At 43.9% G+C, this 14,007-nt stretch overlaps 1 protein-coding gene across 1 annotated transcript in view; it reads left to right on the forward strand.

Annotated features, from left to right (window-relative positions):
- Positions 1-1,831: 1,831 nt before the first annotated feature.
- Positions 1,832-14,007, forward strand: part of MAN1A2 (mannosidase alpha class 1A member 2) — a 136,159-nt gene continuing 123,983 nt past the window's right edge. The window contains exon 1 of the mRNA XM_063394265.1: positions 1,832-2,139. Within this exon, the coding sequence (XP_063250335.1) occupies positions 1,832-2,139 (308 nt within the window). The remainder of the gene's footprint in view (positions 2,140-14,007) is intronic.

The following is a 14,007-nucleotide window of genomic DNA, read 5'->3' on the forward strand; positions in this document are numbered from 1 at the left end:
TTCAAACCTGCATTGCTCAGATTTGAGCTGCTGTGACAGGGATCAAGGGCACCCCACTCAGGGGCATCAGCAACATTTTTGGTACTAGAAACCACTCTTGGTTGTGTGTCTGCTTTGTCTACCTGCAGGACATATGTCTCAATGCTTTCTCTCTCACTTTCTTTGTGTATTTACACCTCTAGGTGGGATTCCTCTTCTTCCTGGAGCTTGTCTCAGCGGGAAGCTTTCCTGCAGGGAGCTGCTGCCTGCTGCTTCATTTCAGTTCTCATCCTGTCTCTCCTACCTGAACCTGGGGTTGCTGCCTTGCACCTGGGAAATCCTCTCCAGCTCAGCTTTACTTCAGCTGGCTGAGCTGACCTGTTCTCTCCCCTGCCTTTATACTTCCTTGGCTGTGATTCAGATTTGGCAACCAGGTTCACCAAACAGACTCTGGTCTCCATAATCTGGGAGTACCTGAGTCTCCAGTGTTGTTGTTAAACCTCTAAAATGTGGAAAACACCTTACTCTGAAAAAAGCTGCAGGTGCAATTTGTCTCCCAGATTTATGGACCTACTTTTCTTCTGTGACCTCCACTGAACCTGGTTCCTGCAGCTTCCTTGACCAGGCCTTTCCTTCACCTTTCCTTTTGGTTTTGCATGAAACAAAATGGGGCCCTGTCTTATGGGGTGCCCAGGATGACTTCGTGGAGATCTTCTAGTCCAACCCCCCTGCTAAGGCAGGATCACCTGGAGCAGGTTACTAGGTGCAAATAATAGAGCAGGAATGCATCCAGGTGCGCTTTCAGTGTCTCCAGAGAGGGAAACTCCATGGATCTCCATGAACAGCCTGTTCCAGTGCTCTGCCACTCTCAGTGTGTAAAGAAGTTCTTCCTCCTGTTTTGGTGAAATTTCCTCTGTTTCAGTTTATGGCCACTGCTTCTCGCCCTGTCGCCGGGCACCAGAGGAAAGCGCCTGGCACCATCCTCTTGGCACCCACCCTTGACATATTTATGTGCATTAATGAGATCCCCTCTCAGCCTTCTCTCCACAAAGCAGGCCCAGCTCCCGCAGCTCCCTCGTAAGAGAGATGCTCCAGTCCGCTCAGCACCTCCGTGGCCTCCCACGGGCCCTCTCCCGTAGCCGCTTGTCCGAGCGCTGTTTCCTCACCCACCCGCGGTGGCTCCGCCGCCCGGCCCGGCCCGGCCGGACCCGGCCCCGCTCCCGCCGCTCCCGCAGCCCGCGGGGGCCGCGCCGGCCCCGCCCCCGCCCCGCCCCCGCCCCGCCCGCGCCCCGCCCCCGCCCCGCCCGCGCCCCGCCCACCCCCCGCGCGCGTGCGCCGCCCGCCGCCGCCGCGCAGGCGCCGTGGGGGCGGGCAGAGGGTCCGGAGCGGGACCGGCGCGGCGGCCGCTCCCGGCGTCGTTCGCAGCGGGGCCCCGGCGCGGCCAGGGGGATGCGCCTCCGCCCGGCCCGGACAGGGGGACGCGGGTGGAGCGACGCCGCGCGCCAGGCCGGGCCCCCGGCTCCCCGCTGCCGCTCGTCCCGCAGCCCCGCGGCCGCGGAGCTCGGGGAGCGCCGCTGACCGGAGTCGCTCGCTCGGGCCCGGCTGGCCCCGCGGCCAGGGAGGGAGGGAAGGGGGCGCGCAGGTAGCGGGGCGACCGCGCCCCGGCCCGAGCCCCCGCGGGGCCGGGGGCCGTCGGGGCGGCCCGGCCTCCCCCCCGCCCTCCCTTCCCCCGGCTCCCGCGGGGAGGATGGTGATGGTGCAGCCGCCCGCAGCCCCCGAGCCGGGCCGGGGCCGCCCTCCGCAGGGGCTGAGGGGATGAGCCGTGCCCCGCCGGGGGGTCGCTAGCGGAAGGATGACCACTCCCGCCCTGCTGCCGCTCTCCGGGCGGAGGCTGCCCCCGCTGAACCTGGGGGCCTCCGCCTTCCCGCACCACAGGGCTACCTTGAGACTCTCCGAAAAATTTATCCTGCTCCTTATTCTTAGTGCCTTCATCACCCTGTGCTTCGGGGCGTTCTTCTTCCTCCCCGACTCCTCGAAGCACAAGCGCTTTGACCTGGGCTTGGAGGATGTGCTCATTCCCCACGTGGACACCAGCAAAGGGGGCAAGAACCTCGGCGGCTTCCTTATCCACGGGCAAGGGCACGACGAGCACCGGCACAGGTGGGTGCCTCGCTCGCCGGGAAGGGAGCGGGACTGGGTGACAGGGGGATCGCTTAAAATAGGTCCTTCCCGTAGTGCTGTCCCTCCTTTCACCGACATCCTCGTGTCTCCCCGGCGTGTATCAACTTCTGAGCGCTAGCCTTGTGTCCTCCAGCTGCCATGTGTAGCTGTGGCTCCATGTTGCCTTCCCCGGTGTGAATTTAGCCTTCTGGCGAGCGAGAGCTGGGAGGGCAAATACGAGGTGTCCTCCAGCGACTGATTTATTTTCTCACCCAAGCCAATTCCGTGCATCAGCCGTGGACAGAAGGGGGTTAAGTTACGGTATTTGTGGAGACGGTGCAAGTGACTGGAAAACTGCCGCATCTCTTCCAGAGCTATTATGTGCTTACTCAAAACAGCTGCTTGTTGCTGAATAGTGCACAAGAACTTTGATCTGAAAAAGACTTCATGCTGTGATCCAGAGGCTGTCAGCCTATGACGTGCAGGGCACAGAACTAGTGCAGATGGCACAATTGCCTTTTTCTGGCCCTTAAAATCACTTGCTCTGATGTTAATCCAGACGACTGAAGGTGCCGGTGGCTGAGTTTCCTTAATTGTATTTGCCAGCGTTAAGAAATCACAAATAAAATAAGAGTATCGAGGATAGATATGCTGTATCAACAGCTTTTTGGGGCCACCTAAAGCTCTGTGTGGTGCAAGCCTCTAAATGTTCAGGACTGGATCATGTGAAGTTAAGCATTCAAAACGGAGGTAAAAAACCTGAACTGATGATTACATAGTATATTTGCTTCTAACATACTTCAGCTGCCTAAGTCCTACCCTGCTGTCTGGATCTTAATGAGGCTGACAGATCTCTCTTCACTGTCAAAGATGTGATAAAATACCTGCTTTTCCATACTCAAATTAGTAATACAGGGAATTTTAAAGGAAGGTTACTTATGCTAATAATATTCCTTTGAAAACAGCTTAAAATATATCTTACTCGCATAAGAATTATTTAAAGGTTATTTGTATGAGATTAAAAGGAGAGTGTTTAATTTTCTTCTTTATATTAATCTGTTACGAGTTATAAAGAATATGTGAATACTATGGTATTTTTCCTTAAGGCATCTTCACTGTTGAATGTCTTGGGGCACTTAACATGAGCCTTTTCTCCCTATCTGAAAGGGCACGGGTACTTAATATTTAACAAGGACTTGTTTTGTCTATGATGTTAATTGCTGGCGTGGTTAAACACTGCATTAAACATAGGTTTAGACAGCCTCTAATATGCCTTTGAAGTTCTTTTCTTTCACTGTGTGGGTTTAATTTTTTTTGTGTGTGTGTGTGTGATCTTATTTCTTAGCTTCCCCAGTCCCTGTGGCACATGCAGCCAAAATCAGTTTCTAAAATATAGGACAGATGAAACAAAAAGGAGAGTTCAGAAATGTTCAGAACTCCAGCTGCGGCTGTTGTACCTTGTGTTGCCCAGTAGATGGGCTGTAGAAAAAAGGAGTCTGTTGGTAGTGATAGTTCACGTGAATCCTTTCCAGGTTCCCTCTTTCAGTTACTGAGGCCACAGCTTTAGGAAGGAAGTCCATACTTTTTTGCGTGTCACATGCAGATAAGCTTACAACTGTCAGAGCTGAATGCAGTGTGGTTGTTTGGGGTCTGTTCTTAGACAAGGTGGTTATCCTGACATCAGTTAACTGTCCTATGGTTCCTGTACTGCTATGTCTGTGTGTACCTCCCGCCTGCCTTCCATCCAAAATTTCCCTGTCACGTTCATTTTTTGAGTTGTTATTTGAGCAAGAATAGCTATTCCTGTTGTTTTAGCTTTGCAAACCAGGCACATCTTAAGTACTTAAAAAGCCTGCCTGCTTAAACTGCTGGTAAGACCCTTGTGTGAATGTCACGATATGCATTGTGAAGCAAGGTTATGTGCTTTACTTTTGAAGCAACTACTTTGGCCGATTACCACAGTTTTATCAACCGGCTATTTGCCATCAGCTTGGGGCTGATGGGGTTGTTTACCATAATGGAAAACGCATGCTGCCATTTTCGTTGAGGAGTTCTTGCTGCTGGACTGCAGGGACATTAACAGATGGTATTTTGAGAAAGTGTAGGATCTTCAGTGGTGAGTCTAGATTATTTATTGTCTCAGTTTGGGATGGAAAAATTTGTTCTGCTTACTATCAAGGGCAAAGTCAAGCATCAGCTACTTTGCAAGTGTTGATTTTGGGTGAGGCAGAGGAGTTAAGGTACAAATGGTCGAAAGAGATGAACCCAGTCCGAATATGAAGGAGGATGCAGTCTAAGATGTGAAGTGTGAGGATGGATTGACAAGCTGTATTTCCAGAAATCCAGGGGCTTCAGAACTAACTGGATCAAAGGTCATTCATATGAAGTGTACACTTGATTATGAAATGACAGATGCTTTGATTTAGTCACTAAAAAGCAAAGTGTTTCTTCTGTGAATCCTGTATTGATGTCTATCAAATGATGAAACATTTACCTTATTATACCAGTCTGTTGGTATATAGGCTGTAATATTTTAACACTCATTTTACCTTATGCGAATCTTTAGTTTTGTAGGCTACTGGAAAATATTTGTATTTCTGTCTTCTAAAAAAAGTTAGCAGTGATGTAGGTAGAAAATCATTGTAACAACCATGCTTTAGTGGTGGGTGTGCAAACAATGTTCCCACTGGACTCTCTCTGTATTCCTTGGATTGCTTTCCCACCTCTTCCCCTGGGCACTCTTGACATTCTTCAGTGCTTTTTTTTCATTGTTACAGTGGTCACCCCTTGCTGACATTAACTTTACATTTTCCATTAAATTGTTTTCTTTACTGCTCCTGTCCCTTTTTTTGTTTTCCCCTTTCAGGCAGAAAAATGGTGGGGAGGGGGAAGGTGTACCACAAATTTTTGCCTTTGAGAGGAGGGAGAGTGGAAGGGATTAGTCCAGGACGTAGGAAGATATGTGCATACATACAGTTTTAAAGCGTCAATTTCATTTCCTGAAGATGACTTTCTTTCCATTTCAGATAAGATATTGCAGAGATTCTGGAATGAGAGCTGCATGGTTTTGAAGACACATCTTGACAAACAAACTTGGGTAGCACCCAAAATTTGTTACATGATTTTTAGATAACTGTAATTTTTCCCAAACTTCTGCATCTCTTGCCACACAAAGATTAAGGTGTTTCTACTACCCAGTTACTTTTCAAGTATCTGTGGTATTTCGTTCTTCAGTACCAGATCTAAATGATAGCTCTGGAAGTAAACCAAAACATTCTTATAGCTTCTTTGCATCTGATGCAAATAAGTGAGAATGCAAATGCCCTGTAATCTCCTTGACTTCTCAGATTTTTTAAAAATAAGATTATCTGCAATATGAAAATTGAGGAGACTTGTTTCTTTAATGAGGTGTCGAAGCATCTGCTGGTATTACTTGACAAAATCTAAGGCGGTTTCTGTGGTGAAAGTACACTAATCTTAGAGGCATTACAGAATAATGTAATTTTATGAGCTCATAGCTACTTTGTATCAACACTTGGACTGCTGTTGGGCAAACAGTTAAACCCTTCAGAACTTGTGAAGGTGTATCTTCAGCTGCTGAATTCCTATGTATCACTTGAAGTCAAAATTTCTGTGTTTAAAAAAAACCCCAACCTCAGCAACCCTCAAGTGATCAGGTTGACAGCAGCTGCTGCTAATACAAGTGCCCACCTCAATGGCCTTGGCCTCTGTGTGGCATGGGGATCAGTTTAAGCCATGCTTTTGCCTCTGTTTCTGGACTGCTGACTGCTGTGTTATGCAAAGATGGAAGCTCTGCAGTCTAATATGATGAGTTGTGGGTTAGCAGCCGTATGGTAATAGGCTCAAAGTGTTCTTTCTTCTCTTGCTCAGTATGTGGTTGTGTCTTTGGTAGTAGCAGTGGCTGTCTCTACTCTTAGGAGGTGAAAGTAACAAGAATTATTCTGGGTTGCTTTCGGTCTTAATTTCTTCTTCTAATTTCTGCAGTTTTTAAAGAAACATGAAAAGCTTAATATGCTTCTTTTGAATCCCTTTATCTTCTCTCATCTATCTGACTTAATTAGCTATAGTAAACGTGGGCAGAGGAGATAATTTAGCTTCTATTGCTCAGTGGGATCAGTGTCTTCTGTCATCCTCTGCCATGCCATCAAGTATAAAAGTGCATAAAACTCTTTGCTCTTCCTTTTCAGCTTGATTTGAGGCACAGTTCATTAATGAAATTAAGAGTATTTGCTATTGTGATTCAGGGAACTTGTTTTTTTTTTTTCCCTGAAAAATGAGGAGCCACTCTAGTGTCTGCACCCCAGCTCCTACTTCATTCAATTTCTCAGTGGGTGAGATTGAGCCTGTCTTCAGAGCAGACTCCCCATAGTCTCTCTGAAATGTGGGCACTGATTTTAAACTGAGATGCTTGATCTAGAAGGAAGGATTTTCTGGAGTGCCACACTGAGGAAATGCAAGTCCTCATGGGGACACCTCTGGAGCCAGTGAGGACAGGATAGCAGGTTCCAAGTCAGGCTTCAGAAACATCTCATATGTCTAGGGTAACGTTGAGGTGTAACTGCCTGGTGTCAGTCTTCAGCTGCTGATGCTTTTGCAAGAGCACTGACCCTCTTTATTTGAAGACTTTTCTCAGATGGAGTTTTTACTAGCCACGTGTTGTCCTTTACTCTGGAGCTTGTGTTGAGAAGAGACTTGAGAGATGATGCTGGTACTTGAAGAATTATGGGAGGTTGAAGTCTTCCAGAGTGCCCACATCATAATTTTAAACTCAATTGGGGTTTTTCCTGAAGTTGCACTGGACAGTGGGAGAAGTGCCCTCTTGGGTTATTTCTAAGGTTCTGCTGAAATTAGCACTTTATGTTGTAGGCTGAGAAATGCTTTCAACTTTGAAATACAAAAATGCATATTCTAGACCATCTGTTTACATGTCCTCCCTCCTCTCCCCCCATCTGCTGAGCAGCCTACATCATATGTAGAGTGCTGCTTTCTTCATGTTCTCTTGCTGTCTCCAGTTAGTCAAAGTATTTCCTGTATTGTGAAAGAGAGGAGTTGAGTGCTGGTGTTCTCCAGTTTTTACCCTTTCCATTTAAAAAAAAAAAAGGTTGAACTTGTTGGTTTTGTGCATGATCTACACTTTGTCTACATGCTGAAAAACAATCAGGCGTGGGAAAACTGCAGAAAGCCTGCTGGCTGGATTTAGGCCAGCTAGTGGGTGGGAGGCAGTAGCAATTTGGTTCATTTGGAGTTCTGTAGATTAAAATCTCCAAAGAACTTTAGCATAAATGTGGGTTGCTTGATGATGGTAGCAGTGCAGGCAGTAGTAAGCAGTATGGCTAGTTGTGGGCATGCTGCACTACAAGAATTCCCCCATCTTCTGATCCTTTCAGTTTCCTGTAGTAAATACAAACATCTCAGTCCTCCTGGGCTAGTTCTGAGTTATGTATTTTTTCTTCCTTGGAGTGAATATTACCAAACTTGCAATTAGTTTTACATACATGTGTGGTATGTGTACATGTTTTCATAACAATTGAACTGAGGCTGAATATGGACAAAGAGGAGAAATTTTGTAATGCCCTTCTTATGTCCATCCCTCAGAAGCTCATGAAATTCTAAACATGGTCAGTGCTTCTATTCCACCATCCTTCACTTTTAATTATTGCAGCTCTCAGTGTTGAGAAAAGTCTGGTCTCATGGCTAGGCAGCTGTTTCTCACAGTAGTTATTCAGGCTAACAGAGTAGGAACTTGGGGACACATGTTTGGGTATAGCTTGTGGGATTTGTTCTTTTCCGTTCGTTTTCAGAAGCAGGCTCATGTGAGTTCTGTCATCTGTCTTAATTCAGTAACTAGATTGTAATTTTTTTTACTGAAATTTGGAGTTCTATTGCAAGTAAACTGTGAGGAGAGGGGCGTTCAACAGGTCAATAAGCCAGTGTGGGGCAAGAAAGGGAAAAGCTAAAAGCCTTTTTCCTGCCACCTTGAAATAAAAAAATCTGAGTGCTCCAAATGTCCTGTATGCCTGTAACTATTTTATTTAGAATGATAGAATCCTCCCCGCCATGAATAACATGTATTTAGAATGAATACGTGTATTCATGGCGGGGAGGATTGGGAAAGTTTTGGTGACTAAGTTCTTGTCATATGTTTGCTCATAAAATCTTTTGGCTTTTAATTCCTTTTGTCTTTATGTTGTCTAATATAGTGCCCTGTATAGAGCAAATTATATAACTTCATACATTCACTCAAGGATGTGGAGGTTCTGTGTAATTTTTGAGCTCTACAAATACTAAATGATAAATAGTAAGGGAGATAACTTTCCCTGGTAACTTCTATTCTTTCCATTCTTGTTTTTTTGAGGGCCTAACCAACTGCACTGGCATTTCTAAAATAAAATAAAATAAAAACTTTAAAAAAAAAAAAAAAAAAAAAGGAGATGAGTAGATAGGTTAATAAGTAACCTGTAACATTTTTTTGGTTTTTTTGTAGAGACTGCTCTTGAAAGGTCTTTTTGGTCCTGTCTCTGAAGCCAACAAAGTTTATGTGGATGTGCTGTGGACACATTGTAGCTCTCACTGATCCTTCCCTGTTCTCTATTCCCTCCTTTTCCCTGGTCAATCAGTAGCAAAGGGTGACTGACTTGTTAGAATAAGTACATTTCTGTATCTTGTGTGTGTCCTGGCTGAGGGAAAGATCATACTGGGGAGCAGTGCTGAAGGAAGGATCACAGAGCCCAAGAGTAGTTTGTGATACTTCTGCTGCTGCTAGTCAGTCTGCACAAGTGTAATTTTGAGCCAGCCACAGCATGAGCCTTCTGTTCTTCACTGATTGTTAGAGAGGAGTGGTTGGAAATGAATGCTGTGGTAAGGAAAACCTGGGTCTTGTGGGATAGCAGTAGCAGTGGAGTGTGTTTACTGAAGTAGTAGAAAACATTGGGACAGCAAGCTAAAGGCCACTCATGTTTGAAATACAGCACTGTGTTAGTTCTGCTTCTCAGAGGATTTATTTGCCCAAACGTTGAATCATATTTGCCATTCTGTCTTGCTGCCTTTGTTCTTTTGAATATTCTTATGATGCACACCTATGAACTGGATTACCTTGCATATTGTATTCAGCATGAGTTTCATTAATGTTTGATGTGCTCTATGACCTTTTAGTTAACTCTTAATCCACCAGAGGATTTTGGAAGTGCTTCCCCAGCTCCTTGCAGTAGCACTGTCTTTGCAGCTTCCAGTGGCCAACTAGCTATTTTCTATAATTCTATTTGAGAGAGCAAGTTTGAGGTTTTCACTAGGCTTGACATTATGTAATCTGATCAGTATAGCATGAGCAAAATTACAGTTTTAAAGGAGTGCATGTGACGAAAGTATTTTCTTGTTATATAAAGCTCTAAGAGCTCCTCAGTGAGATTACTTTGTGTCTGTTAACACCAGCATGCAGAACTGTCAATTTTCACAGAATCCTAGAAGGGTTTGGGTTGGAAGGTATCTGAAAAAGCACCAATTATTAACTCCCCTGCCAAAAGCAGGGACACCTTCCACTAGATCAGGTTGCTCAAAGCCCCATACAGCTTGGCCCTGAAAACTTCCAGGGATGGGGTATCCACAGGTTTTCTGGACAACTCATTCCAGTGCCTCGTCACCCCCACAGTAAGGAATTTCTTCCTAACATCTAATCTAAACATTTTTCAGTTTAAGGCCATTCTCCCTTATTCTGTCACTACACACCCTTGTAAAAAGTCCCTCTCCAGCTCTTTTGTAGGACCACTTCTGGTACTGGAAGGCTGGTTGAAGGTGTTCGTGGAGCTCTCTCAGCCTGTCTTCATAAAGAGGTGCCCCAGCCTTTTTTACATGCTGGTACCTGATTGGAAGTCTCTTGCATGATGATGTTCATCTCAGCTGAGTTTTAGCACCGTTGGCAGGCCAGCAGGGCATTTGAAGCTTGCACAGACAAACTGCATAAGTATTTTCTCAGTAATTTGTTGTCATCTCTCTCTGTGACCTGCTGACATGTTTTAAGGCTGAAGTGTATCATCAGGCCACTTAAGAGCAGGTGACCATCAGTGGTAAACCAAACTAATCCAATTTACTTTGCACTGGATCAGCATGAATGTACTTACAAAGGGTGAGGAAAACATTTGTGGGAGCAGTATATCCATTAAATCCTTCAGTGGGAATGGGAAGACCACGTCTTGTTGCTTTGACTGTTGTGCTGGATAAACAAACTTGTGGTGAATATATTGGGTTCTGTTCCTGGTTTAGGTTTGTTGGCTAGTAAGAGTAACTTACACCCATGATTTCTCTGGGTATATTGCTCTCTTTACCGTGTATGGCATTTTGAGGGCTATTTGCTGTTTTCCTAATGGAAGTTAGAGGATCTACTTTTGCTCCAGAATACTTGCATCCTTTCTGCAGTATATTTAGAGAATCATAATCCACAGCTGACTTTCTGGACCACAGACTTGCTATTTGTTTTCATTACTTTTATGAAATAGAAGCTGTACACTTTAAAAACAAAACTTGAAAAAAGACCTGACACTCTCTTGGCTTGTTTGAGATGGCAGTAGTGGGAAAGATGCTAAGAGAAGAGGGGAAGTTATTTGCTTGGTTAAGAGACAATATTTCTCCCCCTCCTTTTTTTTTTTTTTTTTCTCACAGAAAGAAAGCATTTTGACTTGAAAAAATGATAGCATGAACCAGCTTGACTCAGAAGCATGTTTCTAGTGACCTTTTAAATCTCTTAATCAGTTTTATCTTGGAAACACTGATGACTGTTTAATTCTAAACTTAATAATTGCAGATGATGCAAGCATGTGCCTTTTTTTCTAGTACTGTAATCACACATCCTTAGTTTCCTAAAGGCATCTATTCTGTTGTCACTGGCTTCTATATGAATGAAAAGTGTTCTCCAAGTGATTAAATAACACATGTAGTGAATTCTGAATTGCAATGCACAGTGTTCTAGAGAAGAAAATATTGCAGAGGTGTGAGAGGCTCTTTGCATCGTGGAGTTCTGATGTTACAAGGAGTATAATGGAAATTCAGATTTCCAATTTGTGAATAATTCCACCTTCTACAGATGGTGGAATCCATGACAATTAAAATATTAATGGGTCTGTAATACAGCCATTTTCCGATACATAGAAAAATCAGAGCAAATGTGAAATGATGCAAGCAATTAAACAAAACTTTAACTTCAGCTTTATCTCTGTCTTGCACATTATTTTAACTGATTGTTACTGTGAACTGTTCTGATTTAGATATTTAAAAAGTCAAGCTGGATCTGCTAATTGTTACACTTGTTAAATTGCTCCAGATCCATGCAGTGAAAAGTTCAAAGAGTTTCACCATTACACCTGTTTTTATGTGAAATGAGTTATTTTTTCAAATCCCAGATGCTGGAAGGCAACTTAAGTGCTCTCCAGTAGCTGTCACATGGATAGCTATGAATTTTTTTAGTTTTGTATCATGTCTGGGAGCTTTGTTGTTTGGAGGGTCTGACACTTATGGAAGGATACCAAGGTATCTGTGTATGTGATATCTGTAAACTGCCCAGTGAGGTGGATGGTCCATGATCACTGCCATCATTTAAGTACTTGAATGTGAAACTTCAAAGCCAATGGCTAAGGGGATGACTGATACTGTACTGGCAGTTTTTATGAATAACTTCTGTATGAACTTGGTTCAGTATTGTCTTGAAGTGACATTGATGAACATGATGATCGGAAATAATTCAGAGTTGTGTTGGTAACCAAAGGAAACTCTTTTGTGAAAACAAGACCAAAATCCTCTCAAATCCCTACCCAAAACCAAACAATAAACCCTGCCATCACTCCATCATTCTTGGTATTCCTTGATGTGAAAAAGATTCCAGGTTCTCTTCCAGCAGTGTTTTTGTGTTGTTCTTTCTGACTGGCTTTTACTTAGCCCCACATTGGCATTGAAGTGTTTGACAGCTGCTTGCTGGCCAGAGTGGGCAATGAGAACACATTATTGACTCACTAAGCCAAATGCCTAATGGTGACTTTGTTCTTGTGTGTGTTGGTGAAACAATGGAATTTTTGTGGCTGTGTTATAAACACTCCGTGTGAACCCCAAGTCCTTGGTTTGGTCCAGGTTTTATACATCTGTGGTCTTTCGATATGTTTGTTTTGATTTCCATAAATCACTTGAGCACTAATTTTATTCAGATGGATTTGCTATTGCAGTTAGGCATTGTCGTTTGCTTGACACCCTGTCTCCCCTCTTCAGACATTACTTTCTCAGAATAGCATCTGGCCATCACCCTACAGTGGGACTAGATCATCCAATCTACTGCTATTACAAAGAAAAATGAGGCTTGACATATTCATGTCAATTTGGCAAGATGCCTGAATCATTATGCTCAATGAAATATGTGACATTTCAAGTGGTAATGTAACCTGCAGGAACACTTGCAGGAGAAACTTGAGGCAGTGCAAAGAAAATGCCACCCTTACTTGTGCTGGGAGGTTCAGATGCTGACACAAGCCACCTGATCAATACCCATCACAAGATTGTGGCTTAGTCCATTAAGATATTTAATTTTGTTAAAAAATTTTCAGTCGCTAGAATTTGGTCATGGTGGTGATCCTGGGAAAATTTAAAGTACCTTTTGAGTTTAAGAGGGAAAAAAAAAACCCAAGGAAACATCTATGGAGCCTCCTTTCATACAGCAACAAGTGAACCAACTAGCAACTAGCCCAAACTCCAAAGTAGTGTGTGTAAGTTTTGAGGCAGTTGTAATTACCTGCTGTTCTTTGGTTCTCTAGCAAATTTGTTTTGAACCTTCACGAATACATAGTGTGAAATTTTTAGAAAAAAAGCAAGCTGTGTAATATTGTCTAGGGTTTTAGTAACTAGAAAATATATGAAAGCATAAAAAATTTAGGTACTCCTTAAATATGATACTTTACAAATTCATTTTTTATATCTGAATTCTTTTAAGAAGAAAAAATCCTGGAGCCTGTACAGACTGTAAGTAGAGTTCTTCCAAGCTGTCTTGAAAAAATTGTCTTAAACTCCATCAGCCATAACCTTTCTCTTTCCAGCTTTAAAGTGTATTCAGTAATGCTTAAAATAGAATGTCTTTTGAGATTTAGAAACTCTTATATTTACATCAAACTGTTCAAACACATTTGTGGCAGATGGTTCTTGGTCTTGGTTTTGCATTTTATTTTCAGTTTCTGCTCTACCTTTCTTTTTTATATAATTGTTCACTTATTTTTAGGAGTTTGACCTTACTGCTTTCAGTTCAGTGCTCAACAGTTGTAATAAAACAGAGCAGTGAAGTGGTAAGGGCTGTGCAATGGCTCTCTAGTCCAGAGCTCCTAAAACAGCAGCATCATCTTCTGTGCTCTCTGGAGATGGAAAAGCTGGGAAGGGGGGAAAGGATAGGAAGAGTTGGATTGAAGTGTAGCCCAGAAATTTTTTCTTGTATTCCTTTATACCAATGTCCTGGGATGACTTTATGATGCTGAATTGTATCCCCATTAGTCTGTTTAGCCCAGAACTAAGTTTTGCACCTTTCAAACTAGATCTGAGAGTGAAGGGGGAGAGAAGAAGAGGTGCAGTGTGTGAGGCGGCTGATTCAAAACCACAGAGATAAGAGCTTCAGCTCTCTCTCACGGATGGTATTGTCTGCAGAACAGACAGTGGGAGAGAGCTCTCCTTTGCTTTGGTAGCTGAGGCAGAGGAGTTCCCCAGACTGTGGCTTTGCTTCTTCCTGGGACTGATCAGCCTTGCTTTGGACCGGAAACCCAGAAGAGCACCAGGTGCTCACACCTGTGGCCCACTGGGGTCTGGGATGCGGCATTTTCCAGTGCCAGAGGGACT

The sequence above is a fragment of the Prinia subflava genome, chromosome 3 (genome assembly GCF_021018805.1).
Source record: "Prinia subflava isolate CZ2003 ecotype Zambia chromosome 3, Cam_Psub_1.2, whole genome shotgun sequence".
NCBI lineage: Eukaryota > Metazoa > Chordata > Aves > Passeriformes > Cisticolidae > Prinia > Prinia subflava.